The 23,166-nt window shown below is 38.9% G+C and overlaps 1 protein-coding gene across 1 annotated transcript; it reads left to right on the top strand.

The window, feature by feature from the left end:
* Positions 1 to 1,379: 1,379 nt before the first annotated feature.
* si:ch211-241e1.3 (laminin subunit alpha-3) lies at positions 1,380 to 21,657 on the top strand. The gene is made up of 31 exons (XM_056262544.1): positions 1,380 to 1,619; positions 3,263 to 3,373; positions 3,455 to 3,573; positions 4,656 to 4,736; positions 5,057 to 5,151; positions 5,387 to 5,440; positions 5,527 to 5,678; positions 7,184 to 7,294; positions 7,450 to 7,561; positions 8,464 to 8,631; positions 8,756 to 8,949; positions 9,040 to 9,156; positions 10,072 to 10,226; positions 10,459 to 10,600; positions 11,642 to 11,741; positions 11,859 to 11,975; positions 13,875 to 14,045; positions 14,149 to 14,291; positions 15,371 to 15,580; positions 15,679 to 15,827; positions 18,489 to 18,651; positions 18,770 to 18,897; positions 19,056 to 19,206; positions 19,290 to 19,400; positions 19,498 to 19,640; positions 19,750 to 19,867; positions 20,004 to 20,141; positions 20,511 to 20,641; positions 20,899 to 21,030; positions 21,211 to 21,335; positions 21,433 to 21,657. Exons 1-30 carry the CDS (start codon positions 1,380 to 1,382, stop codon positions 21,302 to 21,304), a joined length of 4,050 nt encoding a protein of 1,349 aa, XP_056118519.1. The 3' UTR covers positions 21,305 to 21,335; positions 21,433 to 21,657.
* The last annotated feature ends 1,509 nt before the right edge of the window (positions 21,658 to 23,166 follow it).

The raw sequence follows: 23,166 nt of genomic DNA, 5'->3' as shown, positions 1-23,166 counted from the left end.
GACATGCCCAATCACACCCAAGAGCACTAATATCACCTCTCAGTTTAAGATATCGAGTACAACATTTACCCAAATACACTCAAATGGATGTACAGTCAAGTTAGAAGAAAGTAGTAACATAAGCAATGAGGTCCTGGCCTCAAATTGTGTATACTTACAATAAAAGAAATCTGGATTTTATGAAATAATCCACTTTTCTTTAATAAACTCAATAATTACAACCCCATTGTAATGTATTGCATATCTTAAACCAACCCCTTCCCCTAAAACTGCCCGTATCACATCTAAATAACAGCAAATGCTTGTAATTTTTTTTTTCATAACAACATAATTGTGCAACAGATACATGTTTAATTTTAAATACATGTTTAATACAGCCTTAAAATGGGACTAATAATTTAAACTTTGCTATACTGCCTTCAGGAAGGATTCACCTCGTCATTTGTGTCATGATATGAATAATGTTTTTAGACATGAATCCACACATGAATCTTATTTTTACCCATTTTTTTTTTTTTTAGAGAATAAAATACCTACAAGTTGTTTAACATGATTAATTCATGTAATTTTGAAGATAAAATATATATATCATTCCACACACATATTTTTTTATTTTATTTTTTTTATTTATTTTTTTTATGAGTGGAACAATCCCATTTCGATATGCTTTAAATTGACTTTGCAACACAGCAGAATGTGTTTTTTTTATTTATTTAGCTGGATTGTTAAAGAATAAAACTCTTTTCCATTTCCAGAATCCTTTAGCCATATCCTTCCCACCGCACCCTAAATACATTTTGTTTTCGGGACATGCCTATAAAGGCAAGGGAAGACCTGTGAAGTCTGTGACCGGAGGGCATGTTTTCTCACAGGTACGGGGCGTGTGCGGACTTCTCTAGACTGGGTGTGGAAGAGCTGACAAAACAAACTGTTGCTGTGAGTCATTCTGATAAATGTGGAGCTGTGTCTTAAACACTCACGGTTTGTCATAGTTACAAACACAGACAGTGAAGAAATAGTGAAATAGCAACACAATAGTAAACATAAGAGGTTCTTGAGAGAAGATATTAATAATAAATGAATACCACAACAACTATCCCATGTAGACTACTGATGAAGTTTTTTCTGGGTCTTTTAGTTCGTGTCTTGTTTACTTTTGAGTGAATGTGTGTAGCTCAGTTATTTCTCCAGGTGTTGAGTACAGTACACATCTCTCCTCACTCACATACCTAAGTGTGACTCAATTTCCTGGTTCATTTGCGGCAGCGTGTCCACGACTGATTCACGTATGAGAGTTTGTCTGGGGCGTTTTACTCCTCTTTAAGAAGACCGTACCTGAGAGCGATACGAGTTATTACACACGCATCAGCTGGACAGGAATGTCAGAGTCGACAGCATGGAGGAGTGCAGCACTGAGGGCCGTTGTGTTCGCGGCCCTGCTAGCGCTGGGGTCTGGAGGGCCCCGACCCGAACGCAGGACCCCAGACCGTCCTCAGAGAGAACAGGCAGAGTGGACTCAAAGAGTTCAGTATCCAGCATTACATGATGCTCAGCGAGTCCAATACCCTTCCATCCATGACACACAGCGGGTCCAGTTTCCCTCAGTGGAGGATGCACAGGTAAAAAGGAATATTATTCTATTGCAGTATTGCTTTTTATGTATGTAACAAGCCATTGAAATTAGTTTTTGTCCAAAATTTCGCTTCAGCTTTCATAATTACCAGGATAGATGTGTTTAATTTCTATAGTGTATCCAGGGGTGTGAAGTACTCATTACATGAGCGATACTTGCTACTCTTCAATTTAGAATTTCAGAGAACCAAAGTCATGACATGAAATATATCCACATTTTTACTCAAATTATACTCTGAACTTTTATAGCCCGTGACATTTATTTCAGAGTAAATTGTATTTGGATAGTAAAGAGATATTTCAAGAGTTACTAAAGCAATATGTTATAGTTGTAGACGTTGCTGAATGTATTTAAAAGATAATTGCGGCTTTTTATCTCACTTTTTTCTCGCAATTCTAGCTTTTATATTCACAATTGCGATTTTATCTTGCAATTCTCACTTCTTTTCACTGAATTGTGAAAAAAACTTGTTATAAAGTCAAGCCAATTAAAATCTCGCAATTCTGACTTTGAAACTTAGCAATTGCGAGTTTATAACACAAAATTGCGAGAAAATAGTCAGAACTGTGAGATAAAAAGCCACGGAATAAAACTATTTAAAATATAATTGTGCCTTTTTTCTGACTTTTTCCCCGCTTGTAATTCTTTTTTTCTCGCAATTCTAACTTATTTCTCGCAATTCTTACTTTTTTCCCGCAATTACAAGTTTATATCTCGCAATTCTGACTTATTTCCTCTGAATTGTGAGATATAAACTTGAAATTTGGACTTATAAAGCCCAGTTCTGAAGGGAAAAAAGACTTTCTCAGAATTTCAGAATTTTCTGACAGAAAATAGTTTATATCTCGCAATTCTGACTTTGTAACTCGCAAAAAAGGTCAGAACCGTGAGATAAAAAGCCACTGAAAAGATAATTGCGCCTTTTTTCTTGCAATTCTGCCTTTTTTCCTCACAACTGTGAGTTTTTGTATCTTGCAATTCTGAACGGCATTTGTTAACAGATTACACTTGTTTTATTAATGTTTTATAATGTAGTGATTCGCAAGCAGGGGTATGGCGTTTCCCTTGAGTTTTGCTTTGTTTAACCTGTAAAGCAAAAACTTGTAAATTGAAAATGATCCATGTGTCATTAAAGATAACTTGGTGAGACTTTTTCACCAACTCTATATATTGCTTTTGTGAAGCACTATAACAATGTCCACTTAAAAAAAAAGAACGATAATGCTGAATGACATTAGTAAAATGTGAGTTAAAAGGAACACGTCTCTGCTTTGAGTCTACAATCTTTAAGATACCGTTTCTCATTTGCCTAATTTTTCCCTTTTTTTTCTTTTGTGTATTGTTTTACCCGCAATAAAAAGCTTTAAAAAGGGATCATTTGTATTGGTAACCATTTATTTTACAGTGTCCTTGTTACACACGTTACATGTACTTGCCATAGTAAAAACAGTAAATTACGCATTACATGCAACTAACCCTATAGTAAGTACATGTAGTTAATTAATACAACTTAGCACTTAAATATATAATTACACTGTAACAATGACAGCTTAAAATAAAGTGCGAGCTTTTTATTTCTTTTTCCGACACTCCTTGTTCTACAGTGCATGTGTGTTTGTCTCCTATCAGAGATGTGCAGCTGGTCACTATCTGGACGGAAGAGGTCAGTTTGCTCGCTGTGTTCCCTGCTCCTGCAACGGCCACTCGAACGAGTGTGAGCAGACCACCGGCCGATGTCTAGTGAGTGCTGCACTGACCTGCAATAATGTGCTTTGTTAGCCTGTGCACATCTACCTTTAACCCAAACGCTCTGTTGAACAGAACTGCCAGGATGACACTGCGGGCGAGCGCTGTGAGCGCTGTAGAGAGGGATATTACTCTAATGCAGCTCAGAGGAAATGCAGGGAGTGCCAATGTCCTCTCAGCAATGGAGCCAACAAGTAAGTTCCCCTGTGTAAGGGGAAAAGTACAATGTAAGTTTAGTTTACTTAGAAAACCTGCCTTAAAACTTGCAAGTAGAGTACTTCATCATTTTTGGGTAGATTACATACATTCTTTGAATTGTTAACCAGAAATTGCGAGTATTTGTAACTAAGTTTGACAACTTGAAATTAGTTCAGCCATCTTGGAGAATTCAAACTTCAAAAAACATAACCATTTTAGGGAATCGACATCAGTTTATGAAGTCAACTTATGGTCTCTCAAAAATGTCATATTTACGGACAATTTATCAACATATTGACTTTTTTTCTTGACAAAATGGTACTCATAGAAATACAAATTTAACCAACCTTAACTATAGCGTTTTATGAGTAACACAGACATGTGCAAATAGATTTTTATAATGAAGTTCAACAAATTGTTGTTCATTAAAGAGGACCTATTTTGCTTTTTAGTGTGTAATTTTTTTGCTGTTCGAGTATGAAAAAAAAGCTCTGCAAAGTCCCTCCAGCGGGAGTTATTCTCTATATCAGTGTCAGTGTTTCTGAACTCCCTGAAACGCCTCCATTGTAGTCTTGAGTTTCTTCCGGGAACGAACGCGTCACAATATTCCTCATTATAATAATTAATACGCAGAATAAAGGGGCGGGGCCTGGTTGAGTTAGTTAGTAGTGTGTTGAAACTGGCGGTTATGGTAAGGGTCGGGACATTTCCCAAACACACTCGAAGCGCATGACAGATGACAACACACCGATCCAACCGACCAATCAGAGCACAGTGTGCTTTTCTGAAGGAGGGGCTTCATAGAGACAGGAACTAAACAGAGCGTTACTGACAGACTGGGAAGAGAGGAGCCGCAACAATGGAGAATATGAGGGAAATAATTTGATTTTTTAACATTCAAGCATGAAACCTGTCCTAGTAGAGCCCCAAAACAACATCAAGACTTTGTAAAGGGCATAATAGGTCCTCTTTAAGTTTCCTGACAGTTTTAAAGGATATTGTGCCATGTTGTAAATCTTTTTATTGACATTTTACGTAATGATATGATGCATTTATGATGTGGCATATCTTTCTGCAGTTTTGCAGTGAGCTGCTCTGAAACACGCGGCAGATTCCAGTGTCTATGTAAAGAGGGTCACACAGGCGAAAGATGTGAGCGGTGAGTGATCTTTACATAAAATATCCCTGTGTGCTTTACATATGAAGTGTTTATGTAAAAACTCAAACTCACTCATGTCATCTATGACTACTCATCATCACTGCTGAAAAGGCTAGCTTTTCCAGGCTGCTTTATGCCGATTAGACACTGGTATAAACCTGGGCAACCAGCATGGTTCTTCTACTGAAGCTGGATGTTCAGAGAAGTCAACACATTGTGAATCGACCGCATACGATCACCTCGTGACATCGGTCTGCTGATATATATATATATATATGAGAAGTAGGTGTAATGAAGCATTTCTGGCCATGTTTCCTCAGATGTTCCTCAGGATATTACGGTGATCCTCTGGTCTACGGTGGGCGCTGTCGTCTGTGCAACTGTGCTGGAAACTTGTGCGACTCTAAGACTGGAGGTGTGGATTTATTTGTTTAGTATATGCATTTGAAGGGTGAATTTCACATTTCAACTTAAAATAATACAAACATTGAACACCCTCAAACACACTCATTTTCTCATTACCGTACTACAAAAAAGATATGTTTGTCTGCAGTAGATTTGTAATGTAGTAACGCAATAGTTGTTTATACTAATATTGAAATTGTGTGTTGTAAATATCTTCGTTCTCAACACGTCTTGTTCTTTCACAGTGTGCAGGAATTCTCTAGAGCTCCAAGACACAAACACAGAAGAACAGTGTGAAGGTAAAGGATATTACTGGAAATACATTCTTTTCAGTATTTCCTTTTGTGTATTTTGTTCTTTTGTAATGCCGTATGTCATTTTTCAGAGTGTGATAACTGTGCTCAGACATTGCTGAGCGATCTGGAAAAGCTTGATGTTGAGCTGAGAAGAATCAAAGATCAAATGGATTCAGACTCTCTCAGACCTTCATCTAAAGAACATCTGAGAAAGCTTGAAGACGCCATAACCGCCACAACGGTATCCCTTCATCTCCTTCTGTAGTTTCCCTTTTTTTATTTCTCAATGTTCTGTCCTGTGACAGAACAAAGTTGTCGTTTTTTTTCTTCCTAGTAAGGGCAAATTGCACATAGAACAAGTGTGATCATGTTAACGTTAATAGTCTATCACACACACACTGCTGTTCTTTTCGGAAAGGTTATTGCGTTCAAATAAGTGGGTGCCTCAAAGATCATAGTGATTATCATTTACCTCAGAACCCACATCCAACCTACTGATCACAAAGAACATGTGGTCTGGGACATTCAGTGGGTAATTTGGTGATTCAGCTAAAATTTCAGACATGACTGAACAGTCACGGTACTTGGAAACGTGTTTCAACCACTAAGGCAAAAGCAAATTTTTTTCCTTACATTTTATGACTTTTTGGGAATTTTGAAATCAAACTAGCAGATAGTCAGAAAATTCCAATAGCTTGATGAAAAAACAAATGTGCAAGTGTAACATATTTGCATTTCATAAATCTGCCCCAATTCGCCTTTGGCTAAGCCACACCCTAGAATGTAGATTGACCAATCACAGCGCAGCCAAGAACGCGCTCCCACAGTGGTCCGACACTTTTTCACAGCGCTCCATTGACTTTAACACAGGCGTCTCATATTTTTGGTCTCGGCAGGCTATTACCGTCGTAGTTTTATCAAAAATATGGTTAAACGTTGTGCCTGGGGCATTTGTAACACAGATACGCGTTTCCCAGAGAGGTTGGAGGGGGGTGTCCGTTTTTTTCCCTTCCCAAAACCGAAGTCAAATCCTGACAAGTGTCGTCTAGCACACGCTGCTAATAAATACAACGTTATACTCGCGTAGTCCGTTTGCTTTGTAATAACGATTATAGAAGTAAATAGAGACCTCCAGCTTTGCATGAACAGTGTTGCTCCTTGATATTGTTAGTCCCAGCCTCCGTCTCCATTAGTAGGATATGCGGTGGTTCATTTGTTGACTGTGACCGGTCTGCTTTTGCCTCTGTTTGGATGCCTTGTTGTTCCTTACGTTTCACCTGTATGTCGTGAATATAGCCTTCGAACGTATATTGCAGACCCTTTTGCCTACTTCTATCGGACACTTTATTTGCTGCTTTATAAAAGTTTGATTAATTTTAGCAGGAAGAGCTGTCACAGCATAAGCCATGTTGATACCAGAGCCCAGATGAAGTTTGTTTGTCTGACGTAGCAACAGTAACTAAGGGGGGCGGGGCTTAGCCAAAGGCGAATTGACAAATTTCAGTAATCTCTTGTATTTTTAATAGTAAGGATTTCTTCTTATTTTAAACAGTAAAGTCCCTTTTTAACGGCCTTTTAGACAATGGAGTGAATGATGACTACACTTTAATGTTTTAAAACCTTTCCCAAACTCAATAAGCATCAACTGAACGATATATAACAATATGTTTCAAAGAACATAAATGAATAATAACAGGAATAGGCTAATAAACACAAACTCTTTATATTCATGCTTTTTTTTTTCAGAATCTGGTGAATACATTCAGCTTCACAGTCAACAATCAGATGCCTAGAGTTAACCAACTGGAACAAGATGTGATCAATCTGGGCGATGATATGGACAATCTAAAAGAACAGGTACTAGAAGACTTTTCTCTGATAAACAGATGCAGATTTCATGTAGAAGACTACGTTTTAAGCAAGTTAGAATTGATTTAGTGTGTCTAAATCTGTCTATTTTCATTGCACCTGCTGCGGGAATCAAATAATCCACCAAGCCTTTATATCTCCAGGTCCAGGAGCGATCAGACGACTCTCAGAAAGCTCTTGCTAATGCTGAAAACAGCCACCAAAGGGCAAAAGATCTGGACACTGAGGCACAGAACCTCCTTGCAAAAATAAAAGGTAAAAACGCAAACATTTTTTGCTAATAAGAATTGACCTGTAATTCTGTGTGATAATGAGGACACCGGTTCGGTTAATAAACCTCGGATTACATGGAGTTAACTTGGCAAACTGCATTAGCAGCGCTCCTTTTGTGTCCTGAGTTGAAAAATCCCCCCAGGTGTGCAGTTTTTATGCCGGATCAATGATGCCTCTTGTGTAGCAGGCCTGTCCCAACAGATCCTGTAAACAATCCCATAATGCACTGACCCTGTGAATGTTCCCAGACACAGCTCCTTTATTTTAAACACCCCGCGGTACATGGGTAGTTGTCTTTTTTTAGATTTAAATGTTAAGAATTTTTTATAGAAAGTTTAGAATATACATTTAAAAAAAAAAAAAGTGCACAAAAGTGATTAGAGTCCCCCTGTAGTCAATAATTATATCCCTTAAATCTCATCTTTGACCACCAAAATTACATATTTAAATGTTTTTTCCTTGAAAAAAATGTCTTCATGCCTTAAAACATATTGAATGTAACTCGACACCCTTGCCTCATTTAGTATACGCGGTTCTATGAATATGCAAATGAGCCCCGCCTCCACTCACTCACTCAGCTCAGAGATCCACTGGTTGACGATCACACGTTGATCTGATTGGTTACAAGGTCGTTTGTGACGTCAGAAACACCAGCGATTTCAAACCGTGTTTTTGAGACTGTCTTTGGTTCACTGCAGTTTTAAGGAGAAAATACTCAGCAATCCTGGCAACTTATGAATTTACACATGGTTTGTCTTAAAGCATTTTAAAAACACCACATAGACATATAAACAACATTAAAAGCTGGATTTTCACCACAGGGGGACTTGAAGTAATCATTTATGTGATGTATTTGAAATCTAAATACTCGATGTGTTGTTCAGAGCTCCTGAAACAGCTCATGGACTCCAACAGCAGTGGAGCAGCTCTTCCCTCCGCGGATTTAGCCAAACTTCTGGAACAGTCCGAGAACATGGTGAAGGATATGGAGAGGCGAAGCTTCACGACACAGAAAGATGCAGCCAAGAAAGAGCAAGCGGAAGCAAACAAATGTATTTATTCCCTAATCAAACTATCTGTGAACGTCTAAGCTGCCTATGCTAACATGTAGGCTAATAATTATAGGCATTGGCTACATGAATGTGTGGTTGTATGACTTTTATGTATTCATTACAGTTTTAGAGGATGTTAAAAACATCATAAAGCAATGCGATGAGAATGAAGTGGCATCCAAGCGTGTTGATAGCCTGCTGAGCAACTACGAGGCCAAGCTGAAAGAGTTGGAGGATTTGCTTAAACAGGCGGATAACACGGTGAAGAAAGCCAGCAATCAGAATGACATCAATGGTGAAGGCCTTAGAGACATTCTGGTAAGCATCAAGAGCTTTACAATCCTCAAAACACGTTCTAACAAGAGGGAATGATGTCCATTAAGGTTTTTCCTTTTTTTGTTGTTTTAGAAACGAGTGAAAGAGTTGGAGCGCGAGAGAAACATTGTTGGGAATCAGACTGCTCTTGCAGTGAAGCAGCTGAAAGACACCAAGGACCTCCTGAACATGTTCAACGACAGTAAAACGGTAAACTTTTCAGAAAAATGAGCTTAGTATAAGAAACTACAGGAGATTTGGAGCTTAATTTATAATCACACTCATACACCTTTGGGTTTGGGTGAATTATGAGACATGACAGATTAAAAACCATTTTAAGAAACTATTATGTAAAGTTTTTTTTTTTTTTTTTTTTTTTTTGACAACTATGTTTTTTGGCATTGTGCATTTCCCCCATAATAACACAATGCTACTACAAAAAAATATGGATTGTCCTTGTCTTTGTTTTATTTCTACATATAATAATTATAATAGAAAGTTCAAAAGAACAGAATTGATCTGAAATGGAATATTTTGTAACATTATAAATGCCTTTACTGTCACTTTTGATCAATTTAATGCATCCTTGCTAAGTTGTCATTTCTTATTAAAAAACAAAAAAAAAACATCTTACTGACCCCAAACTTTTGAATAGTAGTGTATAATTGTGCAATAGCTTTCTATTTCAGATAAATGCTGTTCCTCTGAACTTTCTATTATTTAAAGAATCCAGCAAAAAGAAATTGTGCCCAACTGTTTTCAACACTGATAATAATCATAAATGTTTCTTGAGCATCAAATCATCATATTAGAGTGATTTCTGAAGGATCATGTGACACTGAAGACTGGAGTAATGATGCTGTAAATCAGCTTTGATCACAGGAATAAATTAGATTAAAATATAGAAAACAAGTTATTTGAAACTGTAATAATATTTCATAGTATTACTGTTTTTGGATCAAATGTACGCTGCCTTGTTGACCAATATATATTTTTTCATCAATAGTTATATTTAATAATATTTTAGAATTAACGTTTTCTAACTGCTTCCAGTTACAGATCAGTTATTTATCAGTTACAGTTTTAGTGATTTCACTGGTGACACATCCTCTTATATTCCCACAGGAGTACGAACAGCTTGCTGCGCAACTTAGCGATGCAAAGACTGAACTCAAGGATAAAGTCCAAGTTATCTCACAAGCAGCAGCCAAAGAGAAAATTGTGAAACAGGCAGAAGAACATGCAGAGAACATGTACAAACTGGCCAAAGACCTCCAAGAGTAAGAGGTTTTATTAGTTTACTGACACCTGAGTAAGATCGCGAGAGCCTCTCGTGTTACCACAAATCTTCCCGTGTCACTCAATCAGATAAATCATGCCAAACCTTCACGCCCCTTCTCACCTTCTCAGTAATTTTTTGTTTTAATGGCATGTTTTCCTCATACACGTATATCTTCCACATTATTTTTCTCCTTGTTGTTATGAATAGCAGTGATCTTTTCTCTCGGACAGGGCTGTGCAGAATGTGAGTGGGCGCTCTGGTGTGCAGACCGCTCTCTCCGGGATAGAGGCGTACAAAAACATCACAGACGCTGTCAATGCTGCAGAGGAGGCTGCAAAGAAGGCCAAAGAGGCGGCAGACAAAGCACTCAATGTAGGAGACCTTATCTAATTAGCATAAATCTCAAAGTTAGGATACATACATTGCCCCAAAAAGAATTTGGAGACTTGTGTTAAACTTCTGAATGCCAATGAATTATATAAAACATTAAAGGAAGCCAAGCATTTCACAAAAAGAAGTTTAAAGTCCCCCTGTACTCAATCATTTTATACATTAAAACTCATCTTTGACCACCAAAATGACATATTTAAAGTTTTTTTTCTTGACAAAAACATTTATTCATGTCTTAAAATAGCTTGAATGTAACTCGACACCCTTGCCTCATTTAGTATACGCGGTTCTATGAATATGCAAATGAGCCCCGCCTCCACTCACTCACTCAGCTCAGAGATCCACTGGTTGACGATCACACGTTGATCTGATTGGTTACAAGGTCGTTTGTGACGTCAGAAACACCAGCGATTTCAAACCGTGTTTTTGAGACTGTCTTTGGTTCACTGCAGTTTTAAGGAGAAAATACTCAGCAATGCTGTCGACTTATGAATTTACACATGGTTTGTCTTAAAGCATATTAAAAACACCACATAGACATATAAACAACATTAAAAGCTGGATTTTCACCACAGGGGGACTTTAAGGGACCGTTAACATTTTGGCTGTTCATTTACACGACAACAGTGTTTTGGGTGCCTTAAAAAGCAATGTATGTGTATTACGTGTTCAGTCTATAGACGCGTAGCGTTTCTTTACAACGTGACATCGCCAACTACTGGCCGGGCAGCAGAATACAGCGTTTTTAGTTGTTTTGCGAATTCTGTGAATGGGGATCGTTTTGACAACATTGTCGTCTGTACATGAAAAACGTAAAAAAAACATTGTTGTCTTGTAAATGTACCCTAAGTTAAAAATGCTTGAAACAAAAGATATAGTGTTGTAAAATGACAAAAAAATAACTTGTGAATAGATAGCTGAACATGTCCATAATGTGATCAATTACATCTATGTGAACTGACTTAATTTCGATATTTTGTAATACATTTTTTAAGTGTGACTTTTGTTGATTTTTCTTTTCAGGATGTCAGTCAAGGGGACTTAATAAACAGGGCAAAAACTCTGAAAAACAATGGCACTAACCTACTTAAAGATGCCAAAAACGCAGCTAAAGATCTAAAAGGTGACACGTGTGAATTTAAAATAAAAACTTAACTACAAAGATCAATCTACATATCGAACTTGATTTCATTTGATCAATCATTGGTTGCTTAAAAAACTGTTATTACGTCTTTCTCAGGAGCAACCAAAGACCTCAATAATCAGAGGGACCGTTTGCAAGACGCTGAGCAGAAAAAGAAAGCACTAGAGAAGGAGCTGCTCACAGCTCAGGATGGGTTGAGAGGGATTCAGCGAGGTAAGAAAAGAGCACTGTTTGAAACAATTAAGCCCATTCCTTACACGAGACAGCTTCATATAACCCGATGCTTTTGGTCGCGGAGTTCACTGAGAAGTTTGTTTACAGAGGCTTTATGAAAGGACGGGTGCTGGCATGTTTGATTTTTACTCATTGTATCTTATTTAGTTTTCTTTGCTGGGAAAAAAATGGACAACTAGTCCAAACCCAGGGGTGCGTTTCCCGTACAGCGACGTAACTCGCTGCTTCACTAGTGTAGTACGATGCATCGTTGAAGAAAACAACTAGCTAGTTGTTCCCAAAACCATATTGTCGCAAAGTGGTCGTTCAGCCACGTTGGTTTATGACGTCACGCACGTGGTGGAGTAATCACTTCTTTTAATGAAACTGTTTGAGATCGAGTTAATGCTGTTTTGATATAAATTACAGACATGGCGTCTGAGGATTATTTCTCAATTTTCTCAGTTATTTCGCTTTATTTCCAGATTCAATCATAGGCTCGTTCTTACGCACTCGAGCACGTTTGTACATGCGCAGTCTTCAAAAACGGTGCTTTAAATCTCTTGACAAACTCAAATATGTAAATGACATTTTTATATGTATTCTACATAGAAGACACAGGTTGTACTGAATGTCAGCTTGCTTATTTTGCTCAAGATAAGGATTTATTAAGTCCACATGTCATGCAATTTAGAAACTCTGCTTCTAACCACAGCTCGAGATCTGTCACTCCAAACACACAACTCTGCGATGCTGTTTGCGAATGTTCGTTGGAACGATGGTTTCGGGAAATACCGACTCGTTGAACTATGCTGATAACGACGGAACTTGCGACCGTAGTTGGCTAACGATGCTTTCGGGAAATGCACCCCACCTTAAAGGCTCGTTCGTACACACCGGGACGAATATCGGCGCGCGTTATTCGGCAGCGTTTTTTGTGTTCACACCCAAGCGATTTTCGCTGACGATGAGCCGAGTGAACATGCAAATTCATTCCCTGACATTAGATGGCGCCCATTTGCTCTGCAATACCACTCCATAACATTCTCTTTTATCAAGATTTTTGTAGTCGCTGTCGCGTTTGTCATATAGTTCTTTACGTTCCGACAGCAACGAGACCAGCAGCTCTACATTCATCTTGCCTTGCATCTTCCTCGTCTTATTTCTTCCCGGCACTGTAGACGCTACTTGGCGTATATCTTCTTCGCCGTTGCGTATGTGTGCTCGGCAAGACCGTTTTGTGTTTGAGCGCCCCCAAGTTGTGTTTTACTGTTACTTCAGACACGTGAGCAAAAGCGCCAATCTCATTGGTCGGATAGTTTTTGACGCGGCGCGTCAAACTAAAAAAACGAACCCGAGGCGTTTTTAAAAAAATGCCGCTTTTACGCGTGCCGTTTTTCGTGTCGGTGTGCACACTCACATTGGCGCCCTTTGTTTAGTCACGAGGCGTTAAACGTCGGCGAATATCGCGCGGAAAATTCGTCCCGGTGTGAACAGGCCTTAAGGCTGATTTATACTTCTGCGTCGGACCTACGCCGGAGCCTCTAAGCTACAGACTACGCGTTGGTTTTCATTTATACTTCTGCGTCGTTGTCCGCCCTGACGCGCAATTACGCATGCAGAGGGAGCATGTGAAACCCGGGGAGCGGTTCTAGCGGACCAATCACAGCGCTTGCGGTACGCGTACAATTGACGCGTTGTTACATTTTTGGAGAGGTGCACGTCAGGGTACGCCGAAGGGTACACGACGTAGCTACGGCGGGAGGTCGACGCAGAAGTATAAATTGGGCTTTAGTCTGATCAATGGACGCAGCTTAGCTGTCAACTTAGAGCTTTTTAGACTTTTAGGGTTGAATACGAATATGCTTGCAAATATGTTTTCATTCTGTCTGATCACAGATGACATTGGTAAGATCATCGACGCGGCGAAGAAAGCGGCGGCAGCAGCCAATCGCAGCACAAGTGACACAATGGACCAGCTTAATGACATCAAAGCGGAAGTTACCAACATCTCTATTAGTCCTTCAGTTTCAAATATTGACAGTGTTCTCAATAATGTGGAAATGACTGGTAAGTGCTGCGCCTTTAATGGGCTGTAGGTGTTGTTTTTAATCATTTTCTTCACCAGCTTTTGTATTGTTTTCTCACTTTCTCCCCGCTTTCCATCTGACAGTCAAAAACCTGAGCGGCTCCGTCCCGTCCCTGCTGGATAAAATAGAAGAGTTGAATTCTCAGATTGGCTCCGGGAACAATGTGTCTGAAAATATCAATAAGATAAAGGAACTGATTGAGCAAGCGCGTGAGGCTGCTAACAGAGTAAGACTATTTCTTTTTATATCCTACACATTGAAATAGAACATTGCATAAAATAGGCTGCAGTATTTTCCAACCACGTTTGAATTTAATTAGTCGAGAAATTCTTTAGACTTGAAGCAGACGGTCTACTAATACTCTAACGACTGAAAGTAGGGATGCACCGATATGAAAATTTTGGCCGATAACCGATAATTCTTTATATTTGAAAAAGCCGATAAACCGATATTGTCCGATAAATCTAAATCTGAATTTTTATATAATTTTTTGGAGCCTCATTACAAAAAGAAAAGTCTCACTATTAAAAGCCCTGTCCCAAGCACACAACTATAATGTTCTCATTAGTAGTCTATTTGACAGACTTGCGTTGCACATGTTGCACTTTTGAAGCGATTCCAAATCATATTTCAAGCAATTCAAAACCATCATGACCAACAGTGCGCAGCTGAAGGAAAATCCATTATTTATCAGCTTTAATATATTGGTAAAATTTTCTTATCGTGCCGATAACATTAAAAATGAACGTATATCGACCATACCGATATATCGTGCATCCCTAACTGATAGTTGACATGTAGTAACAAAGTTACTTGTTGTCAGTAGAATGTATGTTGGGGAGCATCGAAATAAAGTGTTACCAAATGACAAGATAAATAGATTGAAACGAAAATGCTGTCATTTTATTTTTTCCCCTTAGCTTATATACACTCTTTTTAAAATTGAACCTTGATTTGCTCTATAAATGCAGTTATTTCTTCAATGGTTCAGAAAGTGATACAGGACAAGAGTTTAATCTCCCTGAATTTCAGCTGCCTTCAGCAATACATCAGGAAAACCTCATGTGGTTTACCAACTCATGGAGAGTTGTTCAGTATGATAAAGGATTTTTCACTATTGTCAGGGTAGATAATAATACATCTAATGTAATTTGACACAAATGATAAGGAGGATGTCTGTTAAGAAAGGTTGTACTGTCTAAAGGTTATAAGACCGGTCTAGTTTTCATGACCCATAACTCTTTTTCCATTGAAAGCTTTTGCATAATGTTGCATGGTCCTCTTCATGTTTTAAATCTGTTGCAGATTGTCGTCCCTATGAAATTCTCTGGTAATGGATATGTGGAGATGCGTCCCCCGAGAGATTTGGATGACCTGCGGGCATACACCTCTCTCACCCTTTCCCTCCAGAGACCCGAGAAACCCCCCGTTCGAGGGGACGGCACCAGGCGTCGGCGTCGCCAGACCCAGAAGGGTGAAGATGATCTGTTTGTGCTATACCTCGGGAAAAAAGACGTGAGTGTGATTACCTGTCCTGTCAATTGTGTGCGGATACAAGCTCATTTTAGCTCAATTGTTACTCTCATTACTGCATTAACTGAACGTTCTCACAGGCATCCGGAGACTTCATCGGCATGGCTCTTCGAGATAATACCCTGCATGTCATTTATAAGCTCAACGGAGAGGAGTATGATGTCGAGACAACCAAGATCACCGAGTCCTCATCTAGCCTGGCTTTCTTTGACAAAATCGACCTTTACAGGTATAGTAACATGCGGTACCAAATAAAAAAGAACTATTGGTGTATATTCTGTTTGTTTCTTTTAGGCAGAAACTATTATTCATGTGGTTTGGTTTGAATCCAGTCAACGGTGTGACTCAATCCCAGTGTAGCCACGTTAGTTCCTGAAAGCTGTCGATTTTATTACTGTCTATAAATCTTCAGTTTTTTTGTAGTATTGCAGAGTGAGACATTTTGATGCTGTAAAAAATCGCTGCAGTATTAGCACGTCCAGTACAACATATTTGTACTAAGTTTGAAAAAAATAAAGTACTTTTTAAAGGTCAGGATGTAAATGGGCTTCCGCACCAGAGGAACGCTTTCATAGTTCCTGTAACTATTGGCGGAAGTGCCCATTTTTGGCGTGTTTGCACCACAGGACCTGGGAAGGATTTTAGTTCTAGGAACGCCTTTTGGAGGAACTAATTTAGCTCCTACTTTAGAGTCGGGTCTAACCCAGCGCAATACGCTGATTTCACGCAGCCGCCATTTTGAAATGTCTCCGGTGGGAAGAAAACCGGAAGTGTCACCTTTAATCATAGGAGAGTCGCGAATGCGATGGCGTATTGTTGTGTTTAATATAGAAATTAGTTATTCTAAAAATGTACATACATTTCTTTCATACTTTAGACTATATACAGTGAAATTCATTTATAATATTTTTTTTTTTATATATATATAATTCAGAATGTAAAAAAAGAAGCAGGAACGAACTATAGACATATCCTATATTGGATATTAACATCCAATAGTGTAAATCGCGGCAGCAGCTTCAGGTTGGTAGTCCTAGTCCAATGTTGTCTATCTGTACTTCCGGGGTTCTTCCCACCGGAGCCACGCTTTCGATTTCAAAATGGCGGCTGCGTGAAATCAGCGTATAGGAAGGAACTACAAAGGAGGTAAGTGTATGCTGATTGGCCGAAAGCATGCCATAGGAAACACCGTTTTTGTCCGTAAACACAGTTTTCTTACTCCCCAAACTAACATACAGACAGTTGTCGGCACAGAAATATAAAGAAAGCTAATGTTAACTGCATTCACCGGTCTCCTTTGTCTGTGGCATTGTGTTCCTTTCTCAGCCTCGATGATATGTAGCACTGTGAGATTTCGTCTCTTAGCCCTCCTTTTTGCTCTTTCAATCGCATTCCATTGTCGTTTATTATTAAACCCACGACACACATCAAAAACACAACTCCGATCATGGTGTCCTACATCCTCCAGGTGTTGAATGCCACGTTTAAATGACCTCGTTGTCGGCAAGCTTGCGTCACTTCAGTTCCTACTAGCGGTGCGAATGCAACCAGGAAAATAGCCATAGGGGAAAATTTAGTTCTTGGGGGACCCAAGATGTATCTTTTATTATCTCCTACAGTGTCTATCAGGTTTTACTCATGCATCTCCAAAAAAAATCCAATACAATCATAGCATTGTGCTGAATGCATAATTATGAGTTTTGAACGATCATTCATTTATATGCAAACACATGAGTTTGATGTTGGGTCACAAATAGCTGCCATTAAGTATGCTCTAGTTTTGTGTCTATTTAAAGAAATAAAATATGTTGATTTGTCCTTTCATATGTTCATATGTTTCACATGCCATGTGTTTATACAAGTTACAACTAAAAATACCATTACAGCTGAAATGTTGTACTTGCATTATATTGGTAACACTTGATAAGTCAATGGGGTCCCATTAGTTAATAAGCATTAACTAACAATAAAAAGTTAATTTGTTACAGTATTTATTCATCTTTGTTAATGTAAAGCCCCGTACACACCGGGACGAATATCGGCGCGCGTTATTCGTCAGTGTTTTTCAACGCGTTTTTTGTGTTCACACCCAAGCGATTTTCGCTGACGATGAGCCGAGTGAACATGCAAATTAATTCCCTGACATTAGATGGCGCTTAATGTAAAACAGAAATAGTCCTATTTTGTAGTCGCTGTCGCGTTTGTCATATAGTTCTTTACGTTCCGACACCAACGAGACCAGCAGCTCTACATTCATCTTGCCTTGCATCTTCCTCGTCTTATTTCTTCCCGGCAGTGTAGACGCTACTTGGCGTATATCTTCTTCGCCGTTACGTATGTGTGCTCGGCAAGACCGTTTTGTGTTTGAGCGCCCCCAAGTTGTGTTTTACTGTAACTTCAGAAGCTCCAGACACGTGAGCAAAAGCGCCAATCTCATTGGTCGGATAATTTTTGACGCAGCGCGTCAAACTAAAAAAACGAACCCGAGGCGTTTTTTTTTTTAAATGACGCTTTTACGCGTGGCGTTTTTCGTGTCGGTGTGCACACTCACATTGGCGCCCTTTGTTTAGTCACGAGGCGTTAAACGTCGGCGAATATCGAGCGCAAAATTCGTCCCGGTGTGAACAGGCCTTCAGTTGATAAAATACAACTGTTCATTGTTAGTTCATGGTCCATTACATAATATTAACAGGTATATTTTTGATTTTAATAATGTATTAGTAGCCTAAATGTTGAAATTAACATTGACTATTATATGACTATTATATAGTAAATTTTTACTAAAGTAGTTAACTAATGTTTACAAGTGGAACCTTATTGTACAGGTTTATTTTTTACATTATTTTTTATCTACTATATGCGCCTCTTTTTTTATTTGTTGCCCACCTAGAATTTATCAAGATGCACAAGTCGTTCACACACAGCAGTTCACATCCATCAATCCGAAGCCTGCGCAGACGAAGGGAAAGCTGGGACAGCTGACGCGTAACCTGCTGGATCTCAGTCCAGATAATGTGGTCTTCTATGTAGGAGGTTATCCAGATGACTTCACAGTAAATATGCCTTTTTTTCTCCTAGTGTCGATGGATTTTGTGTGATGAGCTCTCTAATTCTTGGTTCATTTTTAATACATACTTATTTATTAAGTCCATTTGTCTTTGCCTTTTTTAGCCACCAGTCTCACTCAACTATGGCAAATACAATGGCTGCATTGAGTTCTCCACCTTTAATGACAGATTTGTCAGTCTGTACAACTTTAAGAATGCGGTTAATATCAACACAGAAACCCCTTGCAAGAGGTAAGCTCTCAACGTGTGAATGGTTTGATGCTTATGTATTAATAATATATTAACAATAACACCAATCATGTTAATCCCATCACTACATTTGCATGTACAGCATGCAGCACTTTATAAAAATGAACAAAAAAACTCTGCTTCTCTTTTTGTTTGCTCAGACAACTCACACTGTCAGAGTCCGATTACTTTCAAGGCACTGGTTATGCCAAAGTCCTGCTTGAAAGATTCATCAACAATCTACTGATCCAGCAGAAAGTACAAACCCGAGCTAAGGATGCTCTTTTGCTGTATTTAGGAGATGAGAAAGATGTAAGAATTTGTTCACACCTATTGAACCTTTTTCTGTTGTGTTTTTTATACCGTTTTGAGACCTTTTCTTCATACCCTATCAGGACTTTTACTACACTGTCTCTCTTGAGAGAGGTTACATTGTTCTACGTGGCCGGGACAAAGATACTATTTTTGAGCCCGTCATAAGTGGAGATAAACCAAGCCTTTTTCCGGTAAGGAAGAATGAGGCTGACTTTTTCCTCTAAGATACTGTGCATCATAATCATGGCAGTGAAAAATGAACTTGCCCTTTTTTCTTCCGTATTTCAGGTGATAGACGTGAAAGTCTACATTATTGCAGGGAAAGAGTTTAAGGTCCGAATAGGGGAGACCGAGGTCAAAAGGACGGATGTCATTCCACAAAAGTTCAAGCACTTCTACATCGGTGGCATACCTAATGTTTTGCGTGAGAGGTCGGTGTCTCCCTGTCTTCCCTTTAACCTGTTGTGATTAACCGAGTGATTCAGACCTTTTCTAAGCAATCATATGATGGTTTACTAATTCTGAATTATTGTACTCTAGATACAATATCACTATCCCTCCTCTGCAAGGGTGTGTGAAAATCGGCACTGCTGGTAATATAGTGCCAGACGTTCTGGAGAAAGTGGGGATTGGCAGAGGCTGCTCTGATGACTTACTGGTAATCAAGTTCATATTTTATTATTTGCATTGTGCATTTAAATGAGATACGCTTGTTTGATTTGGGTCAATATTACCCAAATGGGCAAATGAAACACAGAAAGGTATAATTTCTTAACCATCATGCTCTTTTCCAGATGATCAGGAAAGCTGAGTTCAGCCTAGGCAGTGCATTGGAGAGACTCCGTGAAGACTTCAGCTTAGACGATGTGAACCTTTCACTGGGCTTCAAGAGTACAAAACCAGACGGTGTCCTGCTGCAGAACAGCAAAAATGTACATCCCTTCCACAATTACACACACTATAGGGTCAAATGCATGTGTACACTCTTCTGATTAATGGTTTTGGCTATTCAAGTAATTTATGCTACGTCATACAATTAATTATGATTTTATATCCAAAAAATTCACATGAATTTCAGAATGGCTTAGCATTTGATTCGTTCTCCGAAAGCTGCGGCACTAAATCTGACACGAACAAAACTTTGGCCAGTTGCAGAAACCAAGCCATTGTGTGTCTTAAGAACTAGTCAGCCTAACTGGGCAATCGGTCTTACTTTTTATTTGCAATTTACAAACTGTATTAAATCACACAGAACTTCTCAGTGTGAATTTAACATTGCCACTGTGATTTTTCTGTGGTAGAATAACAACATTGAACTTTCCATGGAGAAAGGATATGTGGTCCTGAAATTCCAAGGCAACATGTGGAAATCTACTAAACAGTACCAGGATGGTGAATGGCATTATCTCACTGTTTTCGGACAGGGTCAACGGTAAGATTCATTTGGTTTTGACATCAATTTTTGTGATATACCAAAATCGGTGTGGAAACCTAGCTATTGTAACTTTTGTAAGGAGGGTCTGCGTTCTATAAATTATATTTTGACACCTCTGCTATGAGAAGTGTGACGATAGCCAAATGAATGGTTCCTGTGTAGCTATACAGTAGATACTGATAAACATGAATCTCTTAAACCTTAAGCCTTATCTTTTATATATATATATATATTAATGTTCACCTTTGTTTTAGACTTGAACTTCGTATTGATGAAGAGGATGTTGGACAGAGAGAGAGGGACCCTTCGTCTGGCCGGTATTCCTCTAGCGTACTCCTGGGCAAGAACACCTTTGAGGGCTGCATCTCCAACCTTTATCTTAGGAGGTCACTATTTCTAACACTTATTGAACCTATTATTTCTGCACTGGAAAGTTTCTCCACTTGCCTAAACTTCTTTCTAAATTTACTTGCATAAACGTTACATTATCTCTGGGTTTATAGCAGTAAAAATGTGTAATGTGTCAGCTCTTATGTTTATTTGTGTGTGTGTGTGTGTGTTTGCAGACCTGAATCTCTTTACAGAGCAGAGGACCTGAGTACTTACTCTTCCACCGGAGACGTGCTGTTGAGCTCATGCAGTGCCACACAAAATATGTAGCAGCTCCGAACCATGGCGCAGCTGTTAGTAGGTTGGTTTATTTTTATCACCATTAAAACAGCATTACAACATTGTGTTTTGTCTTAACAGCAAACTCAGTGTTCTGTTTTGTGTTTTTTTGTATCCAGAGACAAAGAGGACCTGACACACACATTTTACAGGGAGATATTTGGAATCAGCGCTGTTATTTTGTCAGCACAGTCAAGCTACTTTAACCGTCTACTGCGCTGTTGTTATTTTCATAATTAAAGACATTTTAATTGCATATCTGTTGTAGTGCTTAATATCATGGTGCCATAATTGATACAAAAAAAAATGGTAAAAGAATACAATTAAAATGTTGGTATTGGAAACTGTAGTGTTGGTAATGAGAGGATGCAGCTCATCTACATGCTGATTGTAACACCTCATTGCATGGAGAGGGGAGAGGGGGGGGGGGGCTTTTTTTGTGCTGCTGATATTAATAAAAATAAATTCATAAAATTAAATTGCGTACTTAAGTATTATTTAAAACAATATTTCTTCTTTTGTCTTAACATTTAATGAATGAGTGAATGAACAAGTTTCCCACCAAAAACTTGGTCTTCAAAAACCTTTTTTGCTGTTACCTGTGAAGTTTAGATATAGACTACAAACTTACAAATTTACACAATCATGTCCTTGAAACGAGCAGGTTTCTTAACCACTCTACCACTCCGAGTAGTCAAAGGCTTGCTACAGGTGTCTGGTACTGTAACAAAAGAACTCTGTGGCAATTCCTTCCCTCACTTTTAGCTGCTTTGAAGGCTTTCTTCAAATAACGATGAAATCTTTCTATTTTACCATTACTTTTGGGGTAGTAAGGTGAAGCCTTGATGATGTGTTTAACTCCACTAGTTCTCAGAAATGCCTCGAAGACGTTTCCTACAAACTGCTTCCCGTTGCCAGTCACTACTTCCAAGGGATACCCAAATCGGGCAAATATTTTCATAATTTCCTTGGTTAACGGTCTTGGAAGTTATATCAGCAATGACTACTGCTTCAGATGACCACTGCCACTCTTGTCCTTGTCTGGTCAGTTTTCGGAGAGGCTCAGACAGATTTGCATAATTGGGAACAAACCTCATCAAAAATCCACAAGTGCCTAGGAATGAACTTAAAAGTGCAACATTTTAAGGTCTGGGAGCGTTACAAACTGCTTCAACCTTTCGTGGATCTGGTTTTAACCCATCCTCGTCGCCATTTATGTTGTGTTGTTGGTCTCAATAACCAGTCTTTTATTGCCGTTATATTCTCTTTATTAACAACTCTCTCAACTATATGATCGCTCTCCTCACTCTTAGGGCTGTCGCGGTGAAGGAATTTCCCTTGCCGTAATTTTGAGTGGCTCAATAGCGCGATATGCGGTATTACCGCCATTTATTTATTTATATTTATTTGTTGCTATAAATACGTGTTATGATGTGGTCAGCATACACAAAAACAATGTGACCAATGTAACCGAAACTAAACAGCGTCTCTGCGCATTGAAAGACTGTCACTCAGCGCGCAGTTACATTGTTATGCCAATGGACTTTTGAGTCATAGACTGAGTGAGTCATTAAACCGTTCATTCAATGAAAACGTTAAAAAAAGCTGATTCCTTAAATGATAGATGTAATGAAACAAGGCATTAATTTTTTTTTTTTTTACTTTGAGCTCCACTTTTCAAGGCTCAGCTGGCCAGCAATGCTTCACTTTTGGGCAAAGCTGAAGCAATGCTTCACTTAATAGAGACCAATGCGTGACTCGCTGCTTTCCCCCCACGGCTTCCTCGCGCTGTGTAATGCTGACCAGCGCTGACGCCATTCATGGAAAATAGCCTACCCTTACACGTTAAAAGG

This window comes from Rhinichthys klamathensis, unplaced genomic scaffold (genome assembly GCF_029890125.1).
Source record: "Rhinichthys klamathensis goyatoka isolate OS25496 unplaced genomic scaffold, OSU_Roscu_1.1 h1tg000011l_1, whole genome shotgun sequence".
NCBI lineage: Eukaryota > Metazoa > Chordata > Actinopteri > Cypriniformes > Leuciscidae > Rhinichthys > Rhinichthys klamathensis.
Note: the sequence above shows the minus strand (reverse complement) of the source record. Positions and strands in the feature narration are given on the sequence as shown.

Bases quoted from the DNA above. Each gene is read 5' to 3' on its own strand.
- si:ch211-241e1.3 (XM_056262544.1), top strand. From the start codon at position 1,380: ATGTCAGAGTCGACAGCATGGAGGAGTGCAGCACTGAGGGCCGTTGTG. The intron at 3,374-3,454 runs GTGAGTGCTGCA...TCTGTTGAACAG, and splicing joins AGACCACCGGCCGATGTCTA to AACTGCCAGGATGACACTGC. The intron at 5,152-5,386 runs GTGTGGATTTAT...GTTCTTTCACAG, and splicing joins GTGCGACTCTAAGACTGGAG to TGTGCAGGAATTCTCTAGAG.